Source organism: Rhinatrema bivittatum, chromosome 3 (assembly GCF_901001135.1).
Source record: "Rhinatrema bivittatum chromosome 3, aRhiBiv1.1, whole genome shotgun sequence".
Classification (NCBI taxonomy): Eukaryota; Metazoa; Chordata; class Amphibia; order Gymnophiona; family Rhinatrematidae; genus Rhinatrema; species Rhinatrema bivittatum.
The window spans coordinates 389,917,779-389,943,952 of NC_042617.1; the positions used below are offsets into that span (position 1 = coordinate 389,917,779).

The following is a 26,174-nucleotide window of genomic DNA, read 5'->3' on the forward strand; positions in this document are numbered from 1 at the left end:
CGCAGACGAGGGACTGATGCAAAGACATCACCGACGAGGGACTGATGCGAAGACTTCACAGATGAGGGACTGATGCGAAGACATTACAGACGAGGGACTGATGCAAAGACATCACTGACGAGGGTTGATGCGACGGCATCACCGACGAGGGTTGATGCGACGGCATCACCGACGAGGGTTGATGTGACGGCATCACAGACGAAGACATCACTGGCAAGGGCTTGATGCAGCGGCATCCCAAACAAGACGAGGAGCTGGGAGGGTAGACATTGGCACTGTCTCTCAGGGCGCCCTACACAACCGATCTTCATGGGTGGACCCAATGGGCTGGTCGCGGACCACCATGTCCACTGCGTGCCCTACACAGCCCAAGGAGGCTGGTCACAGACTACGCTGGGAGCGGGACAAGCGCAGGGAGGAATACAGCCGAGGCAGAACTTCGACGACGGAGCCAGATGTCATCCAGAGCTCCACAAAGGCTGTCAGGTCATGAAGCTCAGGAGCACAGGGACCGGAGTCCACTGCCGGCATCTCCCAAGACGAAGAAGCATCACCTGGAGATCCTACGGTTGGTAGGATGGAAGGCTCAAGAGGACAGGGACAAGACAACCGGAAAGGCTGAAACATCAGGAAAGCTGAGGCAAGAGGAAGCCTGGATGAAGGACCTCTGCAACACGAAGACATGGAACATCAGGTACTGGGAACTTGAAGACATCTGAAGACAGGGACAGGAGTCATCATGAACCTGAAGACGCTGAAGAGCTGGACAAGGAACATCTGAAACACGGAAACAGCTGACGACACGGACATCCAGACTCGAGCAACACCAGGACTGGAAATAAGAAACATGAAGACACTGAACACGAAGCCATCAAAGCAAGGAGACCATGGAAGAGCTCGACCGGTCTGAAGATACAGGCAACTGTGGAACCTGATCTGAAGGCAACGAGAGACTGACGAAGAATCCCTTTTATAGGGCAGAATCAGGAAGTCATCATGAGGTGGAGCCAGCAATACTTCCTGTGGCTGGCCCTTTAAATATAGTGAAGAGGTGCACGCCAGCACCTAAGGAAAGCTGAAGAGAAGAATCAGGACCACGGACAGCAGCGCTCTCCTGCACGCTGCAGTGGCAGAGCAGGGAAGGTGGGCCGGTTGCAAGCAGGCCCCAGGGCAGCCTTCAGGCTCCCAAACGAGGACCCCATCGATGGCGTCGCGGCTCCCAGCCACGGGGGCAGGCCGGTGGTGACTCCCTGCCACGGAGGCAGGCTTCGGGGCTGCCTCCAGGCAGTGAAGAGGAACGCCGGGGGAGGCAGGCAGAAGCGAGGCAGCCTCTCTGCCCGAGGACCCCGGGAGCGGCTCCCTGCCGCAACGGAGGAACGGCAGCGCGGCGTCAGGCCTGCCGCACCGGGACGGGAACAGCCACGTCCTCCAGGCCGCAATGGATGAAATTGGCGGTATCCTGCTGCATCGGGAGAGCCCAGGTAGGGAATCTGTCCGCGGAAGCGGGCAGATTCACAACAGTACCCCCCTCCTTAAAGACCCCCTCCTCAAGCCTCGTATCAACAGCTGGAGGAGACAAGATATCAGTCAAACTGACAGGGGAAGAGCGAGGGTCCATGAAACAGACGTTGGAAGATTCTTGGCAAGGCACTGTAATCTGGCAATACTGTAGCTGAAGACATGAAGGATATTGAAGATCCAAGCTTGGCATAGACAAGACATTGAAGACAAACAAACAAGGCACGAAATTGCAGGACAGCAGGCGTGCATCTCATGTTCTGGTGACCAAACGGGAAATTTCAGGGCAAGGTATCCAAGGTAAACTGAAGACATAACTGAGTATTGAAGAGTGGTTTTTGGTTTACCGCGGTAACAAGAAACAAATCTTAGACTGGATTCTATCGCTGTAAAGGTGGAACTCAGGAGACTACGTAGACAGCTTACTAGCTGATTTGAAGAGCCATGGTGTCAGGAGGACTCGAATTAAAGTCCGGCACATAGAGTTCAGAAGCTGGAGAGCCATTCTAGAGGCAACTTGCCTAAAGAAGATGGTGACTTCAATACTGAAGGAAGACTCTCAGTGGAGGTTGTAACCAGGATACCACAGGATCTTCACCATTGGAAGCTTGAGATCCCCCCGGGAGGAGCCCTTGAGGAACCAAGCCATTTGGGCTTAGGAGTAGAATCCAGGAACTCGTGTGTGATGAGAGTTGTAGAGAACCTGAGTCGAGCAGGAAGTCAGAACTGGAGAAATCGGTGTAATCTTCACCATTGGAAACTCGAGATCCCCCCGGGAGGAGCCCTTGAGGATCTGAGCCTCTTGGGCTTAGGTGAGGTCTGCCGATGACAGAAACTGAGCAGGTAGCGGTAACTAAGGTCTGGATTGTTACTTCCTGGATGACATGATGGAGTAACAAGTCTTTTCAGCTTAGTATAAGAGTGGGTAACTAGGAGAATCCATGAATGCTTTGGGCACACATAACAGTGACGTCACACTCAGAGTTGATGGCAGTAAATGTCACTATAGTACTTAAGCAGGAACTGTTGCTGATGATAATTGATCTGATGACATGGTGATGTAGTCCCCTTAAGCTGGAACAAGGGGTGGCCAGACGATAGGTGTCGCTGTGGAACTAAGCAAAACTGTTAAGTAAAGGAACACAGTCCTTTAGGACGGAATCAAGGAGCCACATTGAGATGGAAGGAGCTTCATGAAGCTAGAGTTGAAGATGGTAATGGATTCCGATGGATGCGAGGAAACCCCACAGGTAGATGATTGAAAGTAGGCACTGGCGAGCAACTGGCAGCAGTGGGTCACTGATGGCAGAACAGATAACAAGAGCTCAGGAGTTCCAATCCAGCTTGAAGGTTTAAGATGCTGTGTACTTGAAGAGCTCATGGTGGCGAGCTCAAGGGTACGGGATAGCTCACGATGGTGATCCCGAGTTGAATCCATCTGCAAAATGGAAGCTGGACCACAGTATGGATTCTAGAAGGTTCGCAGGAAAGTGGCATCTGCGAAAACCCAACAAGGGACTTATAGCTGGGAACACCCTTGCAGAGATGATGAGAGACTTCTGGTTGAAGAGGGCTCCTAAGCAAGCACTAGGATAATGCAAGCAGGAGCGGAGTCAGGAGCAAAGGATGAAGATGCATCTAGGGTGCATTCGCCTCCTGCTGGTCATAAGAACCCTAGGCATGGGTGGAAGAGAAGCATCAGGCTGAAGACATACCAGAGCCCGCACTAAGCCAGTGCGGACAAGGGTTGGATAAACTGCAAAGATAGGACGACAGGTCATGGGTGCAGGCACCTCCTGTAGGTCGTGGGACCCAGACTGTTAAGGCAAACATTAAAAGTCCACAAACTAGAAACAAAATTTTCTTCAGGCATGGCAGACTGAAGAAGCTCCAGAGGCTGAAGAAAAAATTCCAGGCAAAAATCAAAGCAAAACCCAAAGAAAAACTGGGGCCCATCGGGCACAGCTCACCGGGCTCATAGCCTTCGGATTCTGTTATGAGCGCAAACTCCGTCGGCCGTCACGCACCGAGGCAAGGAGGTGCGGTCATCTCTAAACAGGGTTGTGAGCCCTTGGGCCACGGCTTGACCCAGGGAGGAGCCCCAAGCCAGACCGTGGGAGGTGAGCTGGTGCGAGCACGGGTACATGGCAAGACATGGCGGACGCAAGGACTGGGCACAAGGTCTGACCCTCAACCGGACCTGCACACCCCGGACAACCAACAATGCAATGTTGATTGATGAACGGTCCTCCGACTGTTCCAAGCCCTTTCGGACCTGCTGCTGGGTACGGCAACGGGTGGCAGGCCGGAACGAGGACAAGGGCAGACGGAGTCCCTGGAACATAGAAGACTTGAGACTATGACTGATGCGAAGACATCACAGACGAGGGACTGATGCGAAGTCATCACTGACGAGGGTTGACGAGGGACAAGACAGCCTTTCCGGTTGTCTTGTCCCTGTGCTCTTGAGCCTTCCGTCCTACCGGCCATAGGAACTCCAGGTGACGCTTCCCTCCGGGATTTACGCCTCCCGGAGGGGCTATACGGAATCGGTAGCCTTGCGCGCGCCGATCCAGGATTTTAGCGGATACGCGCGTATCTACTAAAATCCAGCGTACTTTTGTTTGCGCCTGATGCGCCAACAAAAGTATGCCAAATCGCGCTTTTTGAAAATCTACCCGTAAGTATAATTGATTAATAGCCATTAATGGACTTCTCCTCCAAGAACTTATCCAAACCTTTTTTGAACCCAGCTATACTAACTGCACTAACCACCTCCTCTGGCAACAAATTCCAGAGCTTTATTGTGCGTTGAGTGAAAAATAATTTTCTCCGATTAGTCTTAAATGTGTTACTTGCTAACATCATGGAATGCCCCCTAGTCCTTCTATTATTCGAAAGTGTAAATAACCGAGTCACATCTACTCGTACAAGACCTCTCATGATCTTGAAGACCTCTATCATATCCCCCCTCAGCCGTCTCTTCTCCAAACTGAACAGCCCTAACCTCTTCAGCCTTTCCTCATAGGGGAGCTGTTCCATCCCCTTTATCATTTTGGTTGCCCTTCTCTGTACCTTCTCCATTGCAACTATATCTTTTTTGAGATGCGGCGACCAGAATTGTACACAGTATTCAAGGTGCGGTCTCACCATGGAGCGATACAGAGGCATTATGACATTTTCCGTTCTATTAACCATTCCCTTCCTAATAATTCCTAACATTCTATTTGCTTTTTTGACTGCTGCAGCACACTGAGCCGACAATTTTAAAGTATTATCCACTATGATGCCTAGATCTTTTTCCTGGGTGGTAGCTCCTATCACTGTGTAACTACAGCAAGGGTTATTTTTCCCTATATGCAACACCTTGCACTTGTCCACATTAAATTTCATCTGCCATTTGGATGCCCAATCTTCCAGTCTTGCAAGGTCCTCCTGTAATGTATCACAGTCTGCTTGTGATTTAACTAATCTGAATAATTTTGTATCATCCGCAAATTTGATAACCTCACTCGTTGTATTCCTTTCCAGATCATTTATATATATATTGAAAAGCACCGGTCCAAGTACAGATCCCTGAGGCACTCCACTGTTTACCCTTTTCCACTGAGAAAATTGACCATTTAATCCTACTCTCTGTTTCCTGTCTTTTAACCAGTTTGTAATCCACGAAAGGACATCGCCTCCTATCCCATGACTTTTTAGTTTTCGTAGAAGCCTCTCATGAGGGTCTTTGTCAAATGCCTTCTGAAAATCCAAATACACTACATCTACCGGTTCACCTTTATCCACATGTTTATTAACCCCTTCAAAAAAATGAAGCAGATTTGTTAGGCAAGACTTCCCTTGGGTAAATCCATGTTGACTGTGTCCCATTAATTCATGTCTTTCTATATGCTCTACGAGTTTGATCTTGGGAATAGTTTCCACTATTTTTCCCGGCACTGAAGTCAGGCTCACTGGTCTATAGTTACCCGGATCACCCCTGGAGCCTTTTTTAAATATTGGGGTTACATTGGCCACCCTCCAGTCTTCAGGTACAATGGATGATTTTAATGATAGGTTACAAATTTTAACTAATAGATCAGAAATTTCATTTTTGAGTTCCTTCAGAACATATTTGTGTTCCTTCAGAATGCAAATATGTTCTGAAGGAAATATTTGAGTTCCTTCAGAACATATTTTGAGTTCCTTCAGAACATATTTGCCTATTGGATAAGATGAAAAAATAACAAGCTAACAGTTAAGTATTTTAGCTTTTACTTGAGGGAAATGTAAAACTGATTGTTAACTGCTATTGCTTGAATGCAGCAAATTATTAAAATGATTATCTATAGATCTTTTGGCCAGGATGTAGTAGCGTTTCATGTATTTGGTTTGAAATTACATTTCCTGAGCAAAACATCCTAAAAACAGCACTGCTAAGCATTATGCCAGTAGGTAAACATAAAATTACTCATATGGATTTTTAACAGGGTCATGCTTTTTCAGTGCATATTAATGTTGGCAACAACACGGCATTCATCTTAGTGTTCCTTTCCAATTAATATTTGACATGTTAACTTGGACATAATCAATTAGAAAGGGCTATTTATGGCAGATGTCACTAGAGAAAGAATAGCCTACTGTAGTGTAAGCAAAAGATAATATTGATTTTATATAATGGAACTACAAATTTTATTTCCCATATAGAACATAACTCACCTGACAGAAAATGATAAGCAATACATAATTATATTGGGTATATCTTGAAAACAAAGAAATATATCTGAAATGCTGAAACATGTTATGCTCTATATCAAAAGGTTTTCTCCCATTTTGTGCCTATGACAAAATGTTTTGAAAATGAAGTAAATTAATTTTAACTGTTGGTTCTACAATGTTGGAAATTGGGCTGATGTACTAACCCATGAAACTTCATGCGAGTTAGCAACCCACTGCTGTGAAAGTTTGCTATGGATGTAAATTAGGGATGTATATTTGTTTCATACATATAGATAACCAAACTGAAATGGCTCATTTTATTTTTGATTCATTTTACCCAAAATGAATGCATGAGCTCAGTGAAAACCTTTAATATTGTTGGGTGTTTTTCATTTTAGCTAGTAATGCTTGCTATTAGCAAATACTGCACACTATTCACAGAGAACAAAAAAATTAAAAAGTGGCCCCCACCACCAAGCCAAGTTGGGATCCAAGCCCAGTTAGCCCCATCTGCCACCCACTGCCAAAACATTTTGACCTCAGCCTACCCAGCTTGGCTGAGCCGAGCCCAGCAAGGGCCTCCACAGACAGGGCTAGGAACCTTCCCAGCATCCATTTACCATTTCCATGAGATCCAGGCAGAAGATCCCTGTTCACTCCTGCCCCACAATGAATATTTAAAAATGGCATCTGGCTCTAAAACCAGCACTAAAGTGATGTTAAAATGGTGTCAATCTCAGGGCCATGTGGCACCATTTTCTTGTAAAGCCATACAAACATACGGCCATACAAAATATGGCGCTGGCTGGCCCTGAAATTGCACCATTATGATGTCAATTTCATTTGGCCTTCAGAGCTGATCAACTTTTTAAATAGTTGTGGTGGGACACGGGTGACAGGGGAATCACTCCTGACCCTTTCTTCTATCTGGATCCTCATAGAAAGGGTAAGTGAAGGCCAGGGAGATGCCTGGCTCTGGCTGATTTTTGGAGGGTGGAAGGGGGGATTGGAGGGACCTGAGGAGGCTTTAACTGGGCTTGGCTGAGCCCCACCAGATAGACATAGACCATGGTAGCTTGGCAGGGGTGGAGGATCCAGAGGCTACATCAAGGCCCTGCAAAGAAGTGGTAGGGGTTCAGGGAAGTCGTGTTTCCAATTATTTTTTTGTTTTTGCATTTTTTAAAATATTTATTTCAGTTTTGCAAATGAACAAAAGCAAAATAAGCTCTAAAACAAAATAAAGCTCCAAAAAAACCAAAAAGAAAACAAAGCAAAACAGAAAAATTTTGACTGCACATCCATGATGTAAATGAGCTTCATAGCAAATATTTGTGAAAAACTTTGCTACTGAGTCCAACAGAAAAAGATAACTATACCACCAGTTCACATAGCTTCCATCTGTCACTACCTCCTCTATTTTAAACTCTTGTCAACTTATGATCTGAAATTTTCACCAACGGGTTATTATCAGTATCTCATAAAATAGTGCAAAAACACCTGTTTGCATATGTAGGCTCAGATCTGAGCCATGGTTTTCTGAAATGTTCAGCAGAATCACAAAGAGGTGACCTTGGGATACTAGTAAGTAGAAAATACTGCTCTTTTCAGAGACAAGAGGCTACATCCATGTTTTGGAAGACCTGAAGTACCCCACATATGAAAAGGATAGCGACTACAAAGGTGCCGACAGGAACTAGGCCAGAGTTAGGAAACTCTAGTCCTTGAGTACTTTAAGCCAGTTGAATATGCATGAGATGCATTTACATGCAATGGAGGTAATGCAAGCACATGCATGACTGGCATGTGGCACTTGAAAATCCCTGAGCTAGACTATGCTAGAAGTAATAGATGCAGGTAAGAACCTTGACCCCAATCTGTAAAACATTTTTTGAAAATGATTATAAATATTAGAGATGTGAATCGGAACCAGAATCGGTTCGGATTCCGGTTCCGATTCACATGTGGTTTTTTTTTCATCGGGCCCGATCGTGGTTTTGTTTATCGGCTGTGCCCGAACCGATAAACCAAAAACCCACCCCGACCCTTTAAAACTAATACCTTAGCTTCCCCCACCCTCCCAACCCCCCCAAAACGTTTTACAGGTACCTGGTGGTCCAGTGGGGATCCCTGGAGCGATCTCCCGCTCCCGGGCCGTCGGCTGCCACTAATCAAAATGGCGCCGATGGCCCTTTGCCCTTACCATGTGACAGGGTATCCATGCCATTGGCCGGACCCTGTCACATGGTAGGAGCACTGGATGGCCTACGCCATCTTGTGCTCCTACCATGTGACAAGGGCTGACCAATGGCACCGGTAGCCCCTGTGACATAGTAAGGGCAAAGGCTATCGGCTCCATTTTGATTACTGGCAGCCGATGGCCCGAGTGCAGGAGATCGCTCCCGGACCCCCGCTGGACCACCAGGGGCTTTTGGCACGTCTTGGGGGACCCTCCTGACCCCCCACAAGACTTGCCAAAAGTCCAGCGGGGGTCCGGGAGCGACCTCCTGCACTCGGACCACCGGCTGCCAGTATTCAAAATGGCGCCGATAGCCTTTGCCCTTACTATGTCACAGGGGCTACTGGTGCCATTGGTCAGTCCCTGTCACATGGTAGGAGCACAAGATGGCGCTGGCCATCCAGTGCTCCTACCATGTGACAGGGTCCGGCCAATGGCATGGATACCCTGTCACATGGTAAGGGCAAAGGGCCATCGGCGCCATTTTGATTAGTGGCAGCCGACAGCCCAGGAGCGGGAGATTGCTCCAGGGACCCCCACTGGACCACCAGGTACCTGTAAAAAGTTTTTTGGGGGTTCGGGAGGGTGGGGGAAGCTAAGGGATTAGTTTTAAAGGGTCAGGGTGGGTTTAGGGGTTATTTTTGTGTGCCGTTTTCCCCGCCCTCCCCCAAAACAATAAGAGAACCCCCACGATCAATATTGTGGGGTTTTCCTATCATTTTGGGGGAGCCCCCGATTTCTGATGATTTTGAAAATATCGTCCGATATTTTCAATCGTCCGAAGCCCGATTCACATCCCTAATAAATATGGATGGTTTTGTATTTGGATAGTGGACTCTTTTTTTCCCCTTCCCTCCACCACAAAGGTAATCTTGGTACCAGTTCATTCATCTGAAAAAATCCACTACATGAACACCTGTGTCTTGCCTTTACTTTACTAATTCCTCTGCCTCTTGGAAATGGACCCAAGACCGAACACTGAGATTCTTGCTTCAAAGACAAACCTGAGAGAGAGAAGCATGAACCTAACCAGGTATCCAGGTAGCTGATAGCCATCATTAAAATAATGTCAGTTATCTTCCTAGTTAAAAGACCCAGCTGCCAGGAAGGATAATGCTCTCTCTTTCACATTCACTTTTCAATCATATATTGAAGATACTGATGTGACAAGGCCTGTCTACCTCTTTAACACAAGTAAAAATGTGTTAAATACCTGGATAGCATGGATACCGACTCTAACATGTGGACTATCTCTAGTCTAGTCTGGACTACCTCTAGTCCGGAATTTGTTTCTCTCCCTTTAACTTAACTTTATTTTTTTCTTCTAGCTTCCTAAGCTTCCAAGTTCACAGTCCTCGTTTTAATGTAACTTTGTTTTTTCCTTTATCTAGTTATTTTACCCCTGTTCGATGTAAACCGTCCTGATATGGTATTTTAACCATGAAGGTCGGTATAGAAAAATGTTAAATAAATAAATAAAAGCTAAAAAAAAATCACTGTCCTTTACAGTTGCCTAATAGCTTCTCCAATTACTTGAACTTGTCTGGTATTACTCTAACTTGACCTCTAGCATGGCATTTGGCTGCCAATGAACTATGACATCAGTCTTGCCCTCCCTTCTTTCTATTCCAGCAACACTAAAACCTGTTTTTCATCATGATTAGCTGAGGATTCTGGTAGGCATTTGGCCTTCTTGTCTCTGTTGAATTCTGCCATCGGTTCTGTTCTTCTGAAGATCAAAACCCTACCAGAAATTTCCTCCTCTTTTGGGATCTTCTGATAATATGTTTGCAATATCTTTTTCAAGGGGTCCTTGTCCTTTATCTTTGTATCAGATTAGATGCTTTGGGATAATTTTGTATTGCCAATGGCATGAAGGCATTCTGTAATGGTATCATTTGTAGGACGTTACCCTGAGACAAATTTCCATCCTATCTGAGTCCACCATTATGCATGTACTCCCTGCCATTTCAGATCCTTTGTGGGAGTGGTGACAGATTTGTAGGATTCTTGATGTTCACCTTTATATCTGGTTAATTTTACCCTGAATTGAACTATTTCCATTCTAAATTCAGATAGCTTGACACAGATATGGCAATGCTGAAGTCTCTGCAAATTATCTCTATAGATTGCTGCTCATAGTTCTAACACAGTACCGCACCCATGTTTTCTAGTCCTTTATTTATGGGTTGCTTTTTTTAAGTGTAATTTTCAAAGCAACTTCTGAAGGTGTTTTACCAGCAGAAATGGCCCTTTAGAAAACTGTACAACCAATACAGATATAAAATTATGTATGCATTAAATGCATGGATTTTTATATGAAAAGATGAGTCGGGATAGGGTTGGGACTTACATGAATACTGTTTGATGTTTTGAAAGATATGTGTGTAAATTCTCTTGTCAAAACTATGTACACTAAACAGCAGAAAAACAAATAAATCTGCTTTGAAAATTGGCGTAATGTATGCACATGTGTCGGCTAACTTATGGGTAAGGTTACATAATTATCCCCTAAATGGCAAAATTGAGAACAGGGACCCTGTTGAGAACAATTGAGAAAGTTTACCTGCTCACTCTACTTAGAATAATTGAGAAGAAAATTAGGAAAAGAGATGGGTGTGTAGGGGAGACAGATGTAGGGTAGCTAGGAACTATATTTATTTATTTAATTATAGACATTTTATAGTCTGCCTTCTTCCACAAGTGGCCTCAAGGCAGATTAAAAAGTTTTAACTAACAGTTGCAGACATTGGTCGAAGGTCATTTACAATTGCATTTGAATCAAGTTTACAATGAATAGCATTGAGAGGCCAGGGTGTATAATTTATATTTCTGATTTGACAGTTCAGGTAGATAGGTTAGAAAGACTCAGGGCCAATATTCAGTGCCAGTTAGCCGGATAAGTTTGGACTTACCTGGCTAAGTGGTGCTGTCTTAATATTTGGCTGCGCTCAGTGGCCAAGACTTAGTGGTGGGCAGGATGGGGACATTATAGGGAGGAGTTACTTATCTGTCTAACTTACCCCATCATTCATCAAAAAAAGTTAATAATGCATGTGTAATGAAAAAGGGGCAGCTTATGGAAATTTGTAAGTAACCACACTATGTGGTAACTTACTGCTTTGCATGGTGTGGAAAATGAGAGAGAGAGAGAGAGAGAGAGAGAGAGAGAGAGAGAGAGAGAGAGAGAGAGAGAGAGAGACTATCTACAATATGCTCATAGTAGTTCAGTATTTATAACTCTATAGGAGGGCCCTCTGATAGGTCGAGGTGAAGTGCTAGTGGTGGTTCAGAGTTTAGGGGCAAGTTTTGCATGTAGAGTGAGATGTACAAACAGCGCAGTACACCTTAGTGACAATTTGACAACATTTGGAGTCAGGACAGTCTCAAAAAGATGAAATTTCTATGTTTTCTCATCCTAGCTTAATGGACTCTATAACAGGGTACCATCAAGCTAGGGCGAGAGAACATAGTACAAAATTTTATCTTTTGGAAAATTTCTTCATTCCAAATGATGTCAAATCTTCACCAAGGTGTACTCTGCTGTTTGTACATCTCATTCTACATGCAAAACTGGCCCCTAAACCCTAAACGACCACTAACACCTCACCATGACCTATCAGGTGGCTCTCCTATAGAGTTATAAATAGGTGCACACAGTGAGGCCTTCCCCAGAGGCTGTCTCTCTCTCCCCCTCCTCCCGATGGCCAAAATGCAATTCCATTTTGGACATATTGCACAGCTTAATGCCAGGGAAAAAGGTGGTTATTTCCAGCGTAAAACCATGCAATAAGGCCCCTAATTAAACTAAAACCCATCCAAACTCCTTCCCCAATCTCACCCCCTCAAAAATTTGCATTCACGTGAATTTACTTTTCGCATGCGTTATGGCATTCATGCATGTGTAAACGCCATAACGCATTTTGATAAATGATCCTATTAGGTGGGTAAGTGGTGATATTCAGACTTATCCAGCTAACAGGGTCATTTATCAAATTGCGTTATGACATTTTTGCATACGTTACGGTGTTTTTGCATGTGAAAAATGCCTTAACTCATGAGAAAAACACTATAACGCATGCTAAAAGCACCATAATGCATGGTGCAATGCAAATTTTTAAAAGGGGAGGGATTGGGGAGGAGTCAGGAGCAGGAATTCTGTAAAAGTGGGCTGGCTTCGTGAAGCCATAACATAATATTGCAGTTTTAATGTCAAAAATAACTATACCTTTTTCAATTGCATTAAGCTGTGCAATGTACCCATAACAGAATTTGTGATTTTTTCACAAATTCTGTTTTGAGGCATTTGTTAGGGAGAGAGAGAGAGAGAGCTCTGGGGCTGGTGTTAATTTTTGAGGGTTAAAATATGCACATCGGGCGCACAGTTATTTTTTACATTGGGTAGCAGCTAATAGCCTCATCAACATGGTATTTATATGTGATAAGTGCTATTAGCTATGCCCTAGTTTGGCTGCACATTCTGGATGCGCTGATCCTCTTATTGTATCAGGGGTTATGGATGGGCATCCAAAATGCATGTCCATCTGTGGGTTAACCTGTGCACTAGCCTGAGCGGACGGTATTGCATTGGCCGGTTAGTTTTCTGGATATATTCAGTGGCATGGCTACACTGCAAAATATTCTGGACAAGTTAGCCAGATATCTTTGTCTGGCTACTTATTCATCCAGATAGCAACTGAATATTGACCTGAGTGACTCTGCTTGTGGATCTAAGGAAAGGTGTGGTCAAAGAGTCAAGCCTTAATTTTTTTTCCTGAAAGTGAGGAAATACGGCTTGAGACATGGGGTAGCAATACCTTGTTTCAAATTTTTGAAGAATAACAACTGAATGCATGAAGTCTAGCTGAAGGTAGAGGAGGTGAGAAGAGTTCTCTAGAGGGAGTGTAGGGGAAAAGAAGTTGAGAGTGATACTCAGGGGCTTCTTTTTTCACATACTTGTAGATGAAGCAAAAGGGTTTGAATTGTATCCTATAGGTTAGAAAAGTAAAAATAGATTTTACATTTTAAATTACAGCATACTGCATTTGATGATTTAAGGACTTTCTGCTGAATCATTAGAACTGACCCCTGCTACAGTCACCTAGAAACTTCTGTTTAACAAGCAGGATTTTTTTCTTTAATCTTGAATCAGAAAGAGGTATCAATACTAAACACATCAATTGTAATGTACAAAGAGATGTCCAGATACTATAACATCTCAAGCCAATCTTGTTAATTCAATGTAGTTTAACAAAAAAAAAGAAAAAATGCATGCACATCAGTTGATGGAGTGATTTATTTTCTGAATGCATACAACACACAAAATAAGAATGCTTGAACTATTATTGAAAGCGACCTTTCCACATCATTTTATTCAATAAGCTTATTTATAAAGAATGTATTTTTCTGTAGAAGAAAAACATGATTGTTCTCATTCATTGTAGGTAAATGTCTCATAATTTTAAGGATTCTTTTTTAAACTACTTTTTTTCTTTTCTTCTTTTTCCAAAAATGTCCATCCCTCTGTCTCAGCTTTAAGCTTGCATTGCATTTTTTCTGTGATTTGCAGTTAAATTGTAATTTTTTCTTACACTTAGTTTTATTTTTTATATTGTTATGGTTTATGTGAACTATTCTGTTATGAATGTTGTTGATGGATGCACATTGTTTTGATATTATTGTTTTATGTTGCTTATCTATTGCTTTATTGGTTTAATGTATTTTAAGTGGATAATTTGTACAAACCTCTGTGATATTAGTCTTTTGGAATTATGTAATAGTTGCCATAAATAAATAAATAAATAAATAAATAAATAAATAGACAGACAGACAAAATGGTAAAATACTTCAGGCATTTGAGCTGAATTTATAACCATCTTTTATACCCAATTCTAGTTTGGATTTTGTTTGGTTTGGTTGTTTTTTTGGGGGTTTTTTTGCAAATATCAAATATAATATAAAGTATACAGCAACTAAATTATACTGTTAAGTATATGTCAGATTATTACCATGTACACAGTATGGATGAAAAGAGGCCAACCTGAAAAATGTGCTGTTTTTACAAATGATTCCTCTCTTTCTATACATTTATGCACACTGATGGTAATGGCAGTTCATGGATGCTTTTTGCAGACTACTAATGTTCTTAACATGCTGCATGCACTATCAACTACTGCCATGCACCGACAACGTTCTATCAAAGTTTATAATCTACTCAGATCTCAAGCAGAAAGAGAAAAAAAAGATGAATCTTAAACTTTAATGAGTATCAATCCATTCTTTGCAATTAATGTTACATTTTTTATTAAGCTCAGAGCATTGTGAAGTCACAAGAATAAATAACACAGCCTCATAAGCAAAATCTGGTCACTGGCATACCAACAGCACTGTTAATTAGTGAGTAAAATGCAAACTACATTTCATGTGCTGCAATTTAGAAGGCCCCCATCGAATAATGGATGCTATTTTCTCCACAATACACTGAATCTCCAAAATGAACATCCTGCAGGAGTCCAAAAAATTACAGGAAAGTAAAGCAGAAAAGCACAAAGAATCAGGGCCATGCTATTCACCCACGCACCTGTAGGAACTACTCCAATACCATCATCAACATCATAATCAGAGATGTCACCATCACTGATTCGCTGAGATCCTGCACAACAGTAAGGCAAATAGATACCTATATATACATCTATGTATCTGGCAATATTAAAACATAAGCAATATTTTAAACGGGAAGTCTTATAAAAAATGTTCTTTTTAATAGGCCTTGCATAACATATTGTATAGATTTCTATTTTTCTCCAACTTACCTTAATTTCTGCTACTGTTTTGCTTTGTATCGATCATATGCTATATTAACCTACACTTGTTTCCATTTCAGGTACAAGTGCTGTTCACCTCTCTGGTAATGTGGGTAATTTATTGCAGTAACGATGCCAATGTATATGGGGCATTTGCATAGCGTAAGAGCAAACAGGGGAAACTGTATTATTTCACAGCTGAGAAAAGCAGTGGATCTTGGTTTCTTTAGTAGAATAGGAGAACAATACACAATATGGCAGTATTCCTGTTTTTCACAGATTTTTCCTTCTTTCAGTGATAGCAATAGTCACCATTTCCAATAACCCAATCCTCCCTCAACCAACTCCTGAACCAAAACAATGTTCTTTCTCATTCATGCCTGATATTCCATTCCTTGACTATCTGAGTGACATCTGAGTGACATCAGTACAATGTATTAGAGAAGATTCAGTCTTCTTGACATGAAGTCTGTTATTATTTTGTCTTCAATTCACAAGCTCTTAAGTTTGGGGGTGGGAGAAGGTTTGGTTAAATAAAGCATCAGCAATGTATCAAAACATCTATTAAACTACAATGGAAAGTAAGGATTTTTTTTCCTCTCTGCTTTTCCATTAGTGAGATCTCCCCTTTACAATAAAAGAGAAGAAAATCCAGTTACGGCTACTATTCAAATTTTAGATGACCCATAAAATTAAATGGCACAGACCACATTTCAAATACGCTGTGCCCACACAAAAGTACCTTCTGGCTATGGGCAAGCTTTTTGGATCATAAACTGCAATAAGTATAATGTGTTCTGTGGAAAATCTAGAATAAATCAGTCTCTAAGCATGTTAGGAACTTTGTTATTTAGACAGTCATTTCCCAGGTCATATTATTACAGTTGGGTTTTGAGATCTAAAATAACTCCGATCTCCCCATAAAATCTCAGATGTGGTACACTAATACAGATCTCAATCAATCAGTCTTCTTTTTGGTTAGTCTCTAGTTCAAATTACAAATGTAAACAGTAGCCTAACACAAACGTTTGGTCTTTGTGCTAATTTCATACATTGAGGGTATCTACAAATAAGAATCAGATTGCTTGCCTGATTTTGATCTTTGCTGGCATGTACATCTGTTCTGTGCAGGCAATACACACTAGGCCAAAATGTTTGAATCAAGCAGCTAGAAATGTTTGAAAAGCATAGCATTGAAACATCAAAAAAAAAAAAAAAAAAAAAGACAAAAGCGAATCAGAACCTACTCTGTAATTTTTTGCTAGAGTTTTCTCCATGGATATGTCTCCTTGGCATGAATGGTGATGGCTGAGGCAGAGGTAGTGATGATTCATCGTGTGTCTGTAGTTTATACCAATGTGGTTCATCATCTAAAAGGGCTGTTTCTAGCTCTATAAGGATCTGGGAGAAAAACGAATACAGTAACTGATACCTTTATGTATAAATCTGTCAAAGCATGTATTTATTGTGGATTAGAGCACAGGTTTAGGTCACTCAGAGGCTTACGTACTGCAAAGCCCATTAAAACCAGCCATGCAGTTTCTACGGTGCTGTTTTGGTCCATCCATGAAACCCATTTTTAGTGTGGATATGTACAAAGCCAATGATATAGAGAGTGTGCACCTGACCAAAGGGCACACTAAAGTGAAAACAGTCCCAGCATTACTATAAGTACATTTTCCTACTTGCTATCTGCCCCAAAGGGCATCTGGGAGGGAGGGGAGGGGAATGCCCGCTGGAAGTAATGCCCAACTTTTTCAGACATCCTGCTCCTCTTAAGGCAGACCCCCACCCCCCTTCACTACCACCCTTGAGCAGTTTCCAACTCCGTGCAGAAAGTCTCCGCCACCTGCTAACTCCCCCCCCCTATCAAAACAGAAGCTACCTGGAAAGGAGGGGTGAGGATTGTATAAACGCAGGGTGTATCTGCCACAGAGTGAGAAGAGAGGAGGCCATGGACACTACCTTCCATCTTGTTTAATAACTAGCATGCCCACTATGGTCAGCATTTTAGCAGTTAACTATACTCCTTGTCATGTTTAAACCGCTACTAGTTACATGTAGTTAACTGCATATCATAAAAAAGCAGGCTATATAAATACTATGATAAGGAATAATGTTATCCATTGTTTCAGGCAGTGAGGTTTTGGTTGGGGAGGCAATTACTACGTGTTTTAAATAAATAATGACTAGTTAGGCCATGCTACCTTCTACCTGCTACATGTTACTTGCGTATGTGGATACGTTATCTTTTCATGTGCCCATATATGCATTAAAAAATGAGGGCTGAGTCCTGCAGTACAACCTTAGTAAATTGCACTTTATTTAGCTTGCATGCATGGGTTTAGTACATAGGCCTCATAATTTAAAAAAAAATATAAAATATATATATATATATATATATATATATATATAACCTTTAGGATCAGGGCTCATTAAGTATGAGATTCTAAGTAAAACTGATTTAGTTAGAATGCCAGCCTCTGGTAAGTCCCCTGCAGAAAGGACCACACAGAACAGCCATTGCACATAACCTGGCACAGACTGTTTCTGCACTGGACAGGATAGGAACCACCCTGATTGAAAAAGGACTCTCTAGAGCAAAACTGAGACAACTGTTATTTAGCCTGGAGATTCTATCTCTTTACTTAACTGTACAGTTAACTGTGGCAAAACAGTTCCTAAAGTCTACTAAGCATAAATATTTAGCACACAATTTAATAGGTATTAGGTCTGGTTTAGTAAAGTTTTTCTCATATTAAGTACTTGCCAATGGCAAAAAATGCTCCTTTATAAACTAGGCTGACCATGCATACTGTAATACAAATAAAACACCAAGAGACTGTACCAAAAACTTACAAAGCAATAAGGGAAAATATAAAATAGATTATATTAAATGAACAATACCTCTCCAAGAAATTCACTTTCTTCTTCTTGAATTCTGGGCTGGTCCCATGCAGTTATTTCTAACATTCTTTCTCTAAAGTCCTTACGATGCACATGTGAGTAGAGAAAAGTTTGGTTCCATTTTGGTTCTAGACTTTTCTTTACCGTTTTGGTCCGCCTTTTACTTTTATCGCTGCAATAAAAACACTTTTGTAAGTGGCAATGTTGAAATTAATGATATGCTGCCACCTAGTGGCAAGTAATATAATTACAGTTTCATGTCTTATTTGCCATGCATGCCCATCTGCACATCAGCTTAACAAGCCTCTTCAACAGAGCCAGTTCAAAAAGTGGTCAAAACTGAAAGACTTCCTGATGTTGTAAAGCACCAAAATAAACAATGAATAATATGTACTAGCCACATTTGGTAAGATGTCAATCGGTCTCCTTCTTGACGCTTCTGTTCTCTTTTTTGGTTTGATTGCTAAATTTGTCTTCTTTTTTCTTCTAAGATATTTTACCACTTAAACTTTTATGCTTTATTTGGAGTAAAAGGCCATATACTTTTTATTGAAGCCAACTATTTATGTATGTATTTATTTATTAACATTTGTTAATTGCCCATCTTGAGGCTCTAAGTAATGTACAATTTATTTACACTAAAATAAAACAAAATATAAAGAATTTTGAGCAAAACACAAATTCATAATATAACAAAAATAAAAACTGGCAAAACATATCCTCCCTTTTTAAAATTATCCTTTCCTGGGCTCATTCTTGATGAATTTGTATTATATCCATGTTTTACATCTATATCTGCAGGAGTTCTGGTGAAGATCACTGTTAACAGTCCAGTGATTTGCCTGGATTCATAACAGTGAGAATAACTATGTAAGAATAGGTTCCAATATCTTGAAAGCATAATATCCTTTGATGAATTGCTGCTTGGGACATGTCAAGTGTGATTAGAAGTGGCAACATTTTAATGTTTGTTTGTTTTTTTTGCAGTAGGGGTTATGGGGAGGGGGCAAACTCTTGTCTTGTTGAGACTGCACGCACTACCACTGCATATGATCCTGTCCCGGGCATCCTGGAAAGTGAGAGTGTTTAGGAACTAAAAGGGAGTTTCAACTATAAAGTCCTCAATCCAGTAGGTGTAATTGTCCTACAGGTAAAATGAAAAAAAGGTCAAAGAATTTGTGTTGTGATGAGAAAGGATACAAGGGGGCCGATGCAATAAATTTTGCGAAAAGTGGGCGTTGACTTTTCAGTGCCTGCTTTCTTAGTGCACGCATGGTGCCCGCAAGGGGGCATCATGCAATATGCAAATTACGGGGTCACGCTAGCAAGGAGGCGCTAGGGTCACTTGGGCGACCTTAGCGCCTCCTTGCTAGCACGACCCTGCGGCAGCTGCCGGTTATGTGTTAGTGTTCGTGGTAGTTGTGGGTGGATCCTTGGGCCGGTGGAAGATGACCACGCCCCCAGGGGAAGATCCCGAGAGGGACCACCGGTCAGGCTCAGAGTATGGAGACAGACACACACTAGTTCTTTTATTAAACAGTATATGGAACCACCAGAGGTGGCAGTAGTGAGCTGGAAGTGCCCGGCTGGGCTGTAGTCCCTCAGATACTGGAACAGCGATCCTGGATAACTGAGCTGTAGAGAAACTCAATATAGTGAGTAGGCAGAGTATTGGAACAGAACCTTGATGATAACACTCATACAATAGTCTCTTAGAAGCAGCCCAGGAGCTGGAATGAAGTTGGCCCTCGAGGAGCGAGTACCTGGTTCCAGGGAACGCTCTGAGAGAACGATGGTAACTCACTGGTGTTGTAGGCAGCGATGACTTCCTAGCAGAAGTGGTATTCAGTAGTAAGTCCGGGAGCGAGGGCCCTCGAGGAGCGAGTACCGATTCCAGACTGCAATCTGAAAAGCAAAGAGAAAGCGAGGCCCCTGAGGAGCAGGTACCCCTGGTAAGTCCGAGGAGGCAGAGTAGCAAGGTATGCGGAGAGCAAATCCCATCCGCCAATACCTGGAGGAAAGCCCTTGCTAACTCGATTTGTTAGCGATTTCAAAGACCTTAATTATCTGGTGAGGATGATGTCACCTCAGGGGGACGCCCCTGAGCTTCGCGCCACTGCTGATACTTGAGTTGGGGCCGCGCCGCGCGCGCGCCCTTAGGCTGCTAGGAAACAAGGTGGTATGCAGCGTCCAACCTGACTGGGGATGCCGGAGGGGAATGGCAAGATGATGCCACAGCAGCCAAACTTCCAACAGGCAAAGTGGGAGTCACCAAAGAGGTAAGGTGGGCGTAGCGGAGACGTTGGGCAGCGATGGTCGCAACATTATGAAGACCGTCGCCGGTAAACTCGGCATTGGTTTTCCTAACCGGCCGTCTGCCAGTAGTGAAAATGATGCAGAAGGTCGGTTATGAAAACTGACACCGAGTTTACCGGCTGTGGTCTTCATACCTCGGCGGTCTGCCGAGGTTTGTTTTTTTTTTAATTGAAGAAGTACCGAAAAGCAGTTTTTTCAGTTTTTCTGTACTTCTTCTACATGCGCTCAACTATTAATGCCTGCTCCAGGCAGGCATTAATATCTGAGCGATAAATGTGCGTCTGAGACACACATTTATTTTCTTGAATGAGGAGTGAATGAGTAATAGCCTCATTCACATGCATTTGCATGTGATGAGCACTAACTCATTCACTCCACGTCAGACGCGCGTTAAATAGGCGCTAATCCCCCTATTGCTTTAGGGGTGGATTAGCGCCTATTTAACCCACGTCCGACAGTGGGTTAAATAGTGCGCTCGTGTGAGCGCACTGTATTGCATCGGCCCCAAGGAGTTCTGTATATGAAAGGTAATAACATGAACAAAATGATTCTGAGGAGCATAAATGTCTCATCAATAATGCTGGTTGCTTTCAAAACTTGCAATTTGGACATCCTTATTTAGTTTCATACTGATGGTGAAACGCTAAGGTAGAGGCAGTGGTCAGTTTTACTTAATATTATTTTTTGTTATTTTAAACTTAATGACTAGCCATCTTATAAGGTAAATTGGTTTATGAAATGCATAGATATTCCAAAGTTAGCTTTCTTTTTCTTTTTGAACAGAACACAGACATTTCCTGTTCTGTCTGACTTGCACATACATTTTCTTCTGATATATGTTTTATGCAGAAAAGTTGTAAACCTTGGTGAGAGGGAGCAGAAGTGACAGTTGCTAAAAGAGCTTTAAGATCAAGCTGCAAAATGCCAAATGGCCAAACACAGGTCTCAGTCAAACTTTCAAGCACGAGAAAACCATTATGAGAAGACATCATTAAATCATAAAGCAGACAAAGCAACAGATGATGATGGCCCCTGGGCTAAAGCTCAGGGAACTGCATCCTGAATAATCACATCCAATCATAACTCGGGACAATCAAGGCCTGATAGCAAGAGATTGAAAAACTAAGACTTGGTGACTATCCACAATGCTAATGTGGGATTGACTTGTTTTGAGGTATAAATAGATATTCTGATTTAAGGTTTAAACCAATAAATACCAAAGCAAACAATAAAATTGGAGTTTATCAGATACATACTGTAAAAACACCACTTCCCTTTGTACTCTCTTACCCCTCCTTTGCCTATCCTGGATCCTACCCTTTGTTTTTGTGCCTTTTCCATGCTAACGATTCCTCAGCTGCACAAATGTATGTATTTAATTCAACTGGAAAAAGTAACCAACAATAGTACCTGAACCACGAAAACACTGATAAACACCAAATTTTGGCACACACACCCCACCAAAGAATCCACAATTCTAAATTTACAATTTATAAACACCTAAAATCTGAAGTTCTAGGTATAAACCATGGATACCACAACTTAGGAGATAGAATTGCAGTAGACAACAGGAAATTCTAAGAGTGGAGTAGTCAAAGTAAGAGACCTGATAGCACAGAGACCAAGCTAGGGTACCAAGCTGGCCTCCAAGCATTCTTTTCAGCCCAATTTTGGATGAGAGAAAACCTAGTAGGAACTCAGGCGCGGCACCGGGAGATACACAAGTGCCGCATGTAACCCGGCACCGCGCCAGAAGAGTGGCGGGGAGAACACAGCCTTCCGTGGCACTTCGGGCATCATTGCCATGGCATTGGCGCCGCAATATGACGCAACGGCGCTGCCGACGCCACCCCCCTGCCGGCATGGGCATGCATGGCCGACGCTGCGATGAATGCAGAGATGCAAGCAGCCAGGATCAGGGACAATCTGGCAGCAACCTGGGGAAAAGGGGGCGGGGCGGGTCAGCCCATTGGGCTAATCGAAACCCAAGGCCATCCTGAGGCGTGGAGGCAGCCACGCCGGGGGAAATCTGGCCGGCGTGCCCTGCCTACAGCCCCTATTGATTCCTGCCCTGTGTTCGTTGTGAAATCCACTCACCCCACACCTTTATGTAAATGTAAGAGTTACCGGCTAGTCAGATTTGCTGTTAGTAAGAGCTGTTTTATTTATCCTGTCGCAGCTGGGCGGAGGTACCCAAGCCTGGAGGGGGGCCACCAGTTGGAGACTGTGCACAGCTCATGGTATAACTAATTCGATGCGATGGGAGGTTATCTGCCGCCAGGGCATACTGGCCCTAGTGCGGCGGCAGACCAGATGCTCCCCATCCTTCGAGAGGGCAGTCACCTTGCCTGGGTGTGGCGGGTGACCAGGATGCCCTGTGATTACATCCCAGAAGGTAGGACCTTGGTTGCGGTGGGACCCGGGCAGGAGGTAGGGTGCTGCCTGCACCAAAAGGGGACATTCTGTTAGCTGTCTATGCTATGGTACATGGTTGTGTTGTACACTGTCATTGTTATAATAAAGCTGCAGCCAATGTATTCCATATATGGTCTCTATGGTATTCTGTGTACATGTACTACTGTCTCTACCCCACCTCCCTGCTGTTCCTAGCAACAGACTGTCGCAGCTGCCCAGGTTAATATTTTCTGTTTTAAAATATAGAGATAGCCATGCTAAGATTATATAGCAAGGAGAGCTGACAGCTATGCTAATAAATGTTGCATGAATCCTTATTTTATCTCCTTATTAATTGTGCCCAGTAAAGGGATCTGGGACTGGAAGATGCCAGTCTTGGGGGTCACTATGTATCTTCAACCTTACATAGCTACAAACGAAAAGAAAGGTATTATAAGTGTGCCCAGCCTTGCGGCATAACCTCTAGTCTTCTGATCACTCCGTCCTGTCTTTTCTTTTTTTCTTTTTTTTTAATTTTTTTAATTTTCCGTTTTGTCTTTTCTAATATTTCCTCAAAAGTAGCCCCATAGGAAAATAAAAGGAATCGTGTTTATCTTTTAATTCCTACTGCACATGGTAAGATAGTAATACTCCAAATAGAAAAATCATCTGTTTAGGAGATTATCTTTTATCTTCTCTCCATGCCTATTTCACAGATTAACACCGCAAGTTCAGTTCTCGCAGTATTAGAGCACTCTATTCATGTGCCAGAGGCATTTACATACAGGCTAGCATAACTCCCCTGCAACAGCCAAAACATCCTCCTGCATAGCAACCGACTAAAGTCCCTATCATCTGGCTTCCCAAACTCTCTGGATTCAATATGCCCTACCAGTGTGAGAGCTCACAGGCTGACCAGGCCATCCCTGGCCTCCATGTTCATATATCCTTGGGACAACATCTCCCAGAAGCCTCTGTCTAAAAAGAACCTCCCTTCTTTTGTCTATTTCCCTATGTCCACTAGAGGCCAGTTTCCATAACCTTAGATGCACACAGGGCCGGAGGAACCACTAGGCAAGCTAGGCCTGTGCCGAGACTTAGGGGGCACCGCAGAGGCAGCAGAATTTTGAAAGGGCAAAAAGTGCCCTTTCAAAATTCTGCCAGCCCCCGACTCACCCTGCCTCCGCCCCAGTGCCACCCTCCCGACGCCCCCCTGGTGGTCCAGTGGAGGGCCCGGGAGCGATATGCCACTCCCGGGGCCTCGGCTGCCACTATCCAAAATGATGCCAGTGACCTTTAGCCCCTACCATGTGACAGGGGCTACCAGTGCCATTGGCTGAAGGCCACCGGCGCCATTTTGGTTAGTGGCAGCCGAGGCCCCAGGAGCGGCATATCGCTCCCGGGCCCTCCACTGGACCACCAGGGGGGGCGTCGGGAGGGTGGCACTGGGGGGGAGGCAGGGCGAGTCGGGGGCTGGCAGAATTTTTGCCCTTTCAAAATTCTGCTGCCTGCTGCGGCGCCCCCTGGTCTCCGGCTGCGCCTATCTTCCTTTCTTCGGCCACGTGATCAGCTAGACCGGCTGCGCCAATCTTCTTTCTGTGTGTGTATATGCGGTATGTATGTGAGAAAGGAATGGTGCTTCTGTGTGTGTGTGTATGTGGTGTGTATGTGAGAAAGAAATGGTGCTTCTGTGTGTGAGATAGGGCCCTATACCACCAGCTTCCAGGCTGGCCTGCAGCCTGTGGCACGGAGTCTTCCTATCCAGAGGCCTGTCGCCATGCAGGCCACCATAGAAACAGAGACCCGACACTGCGTGTCCATGACCTATGGCAGTAGTTATTTAAGCGCACACCATCGTTACGCAGCAGGGTGTTTTGACCGATGACTATGGGAATAAAAAATATGAAATTTTATCCTAGATGGGATCTAAAAAAAAAAAAAAGGGTACTAGTAGGAAGACATACTTTTTAACAAACTTGGGGCCTCATTTTCTAAAGTATCGCAGGCCTGCGGTACTTTAGAAAAATGCGGTAATGAGGGGCGGGGGGCCGAAACGGGGGGGGGGGCGGTCCTGCGCTAGCCACCAGTGATCGCATCTCCATGGTGCGATCGCTGCTGGCATCCCGCCCAATAACTACACCATAGAAGGTGTAGTTATTGGGCGCGAAATAGGCAGCAAAAAGGCTCCTTACCTTTTCACTGTCTGCGCCGTCCTCGCAGAGTCGGCCCCGGTGACGCCCCGACTCCTCCTCTTCCGGGGCCAACTCTGCCCTGATGTAGGTAGCACAGGCGTGCGCTGCCTTCGCTAGCTATCGCAGGCTTGCGCTGTTAGCTTTATTGCCTGAAAGTGTAAAACAAGACAAGCTGTACGGTGTGGGTGGCTGTCCCTTGGGAGGACAGAACCTGAAGGAAGGGTGTCATTTCGCCTTCTGATAGGAATGTGGTTTTCTTATTTAACGGTTGGGAGCATCACTTTTAGTAAAAGTGAAAAATCATGCTGCAAGTCTGAAAGCAAGGTGCTTCTGTGGGAGTGTAATGTGTATGTGAGACAGGGAGGGTGCTTCGTGTATGTGAGACAGGGAGGGTGCTTCTATATGTGAGTGGTGTATATGTGACACAGGGAGAGTGCTTCTGAATGTGTGTGGTGTATATGTGAGTCAGGGAGGGTGCTTGTGTGTGTCAATGTGTGTGCGAGAGAGATGGAGCATGTTTTTGGCTGGCTTGTGGCTGTGAGAGTGGGCATGTGTGTGATTGAGAGCTTGTGTGTAAGTGAAATAGAGAGAGCATGTGTGTGATTGAAAGCCTGTGTGTAAGTAAGAGAGAGCGAGAACATTGTATGATTGAGAGAGACTGGCCAGAGAGGTGATGTGTGTATGTATGAGAGAGACTGATCAGGGAGATGACTGGTATATGTGTGCTTGTGTGTGTGTGTGTGAGAGAGAGAGAGAGACTGGTTGGGGAGATGATTGGTGTGTGAGAGACAGAAACTGGTCCTGAGGGTGTAACTGGTGTGTGTGTGTGTGTGAGAGAGAAGAAACTGGTTGTGGTCCCTAAGGAAGAGGACTGTGAGGACAGCTTCAGCAGCTACTACTGCTTCTGGTGTGGCCTGCAAGGGAAAGGAATAGGAGAACTGCTGGAGAGGGTAAGTAAAGGTAGCTTTTTAAGTTCATTTTTCTTGATTGACTACATTTTAATTATTGGGTAGTATGTGATGTGTCTGCTGTTTGAAATATTTTATTGGTGTTTAGTAAAGCTTTCAAAATTTGCATGAGTCTTTAATTATTGGATATTCTATT

General features: G+C 43.6%; 1 protein-coding gene across 6 annotated transcripts in view; it reads right to left on the reverse strand.

The window, feature by feature from the left end:
• The window catches only part of RIMS1 (regulating synaptic membrane exocytosis 1), a 697,371-nt gene that overhangs the window by 450,542 nt on the left and 220,655 nt on the right, over nt 1-26,174 (reverse strand). For all 6 annotated transcript variants that reach the window (XM_029595629.1, XM_029595632.1, XM_029595630.1 and 3 more), the window contains exons 11-12: nt 18,169-18,340; nt 16,509-16,662 (exon numbers count right to left, since the gene is read on the reverse strand). In XM_029595629.1, coding sequence (XP_029451489.1) covers nt 16,509-16,662; nt 18,169-18,340 — 326 coding nt within the window. The remainder of the gene's footprint in view (nt 1-16,508; nt 16,663-18,168; nt 18,341-26,174) is intronic.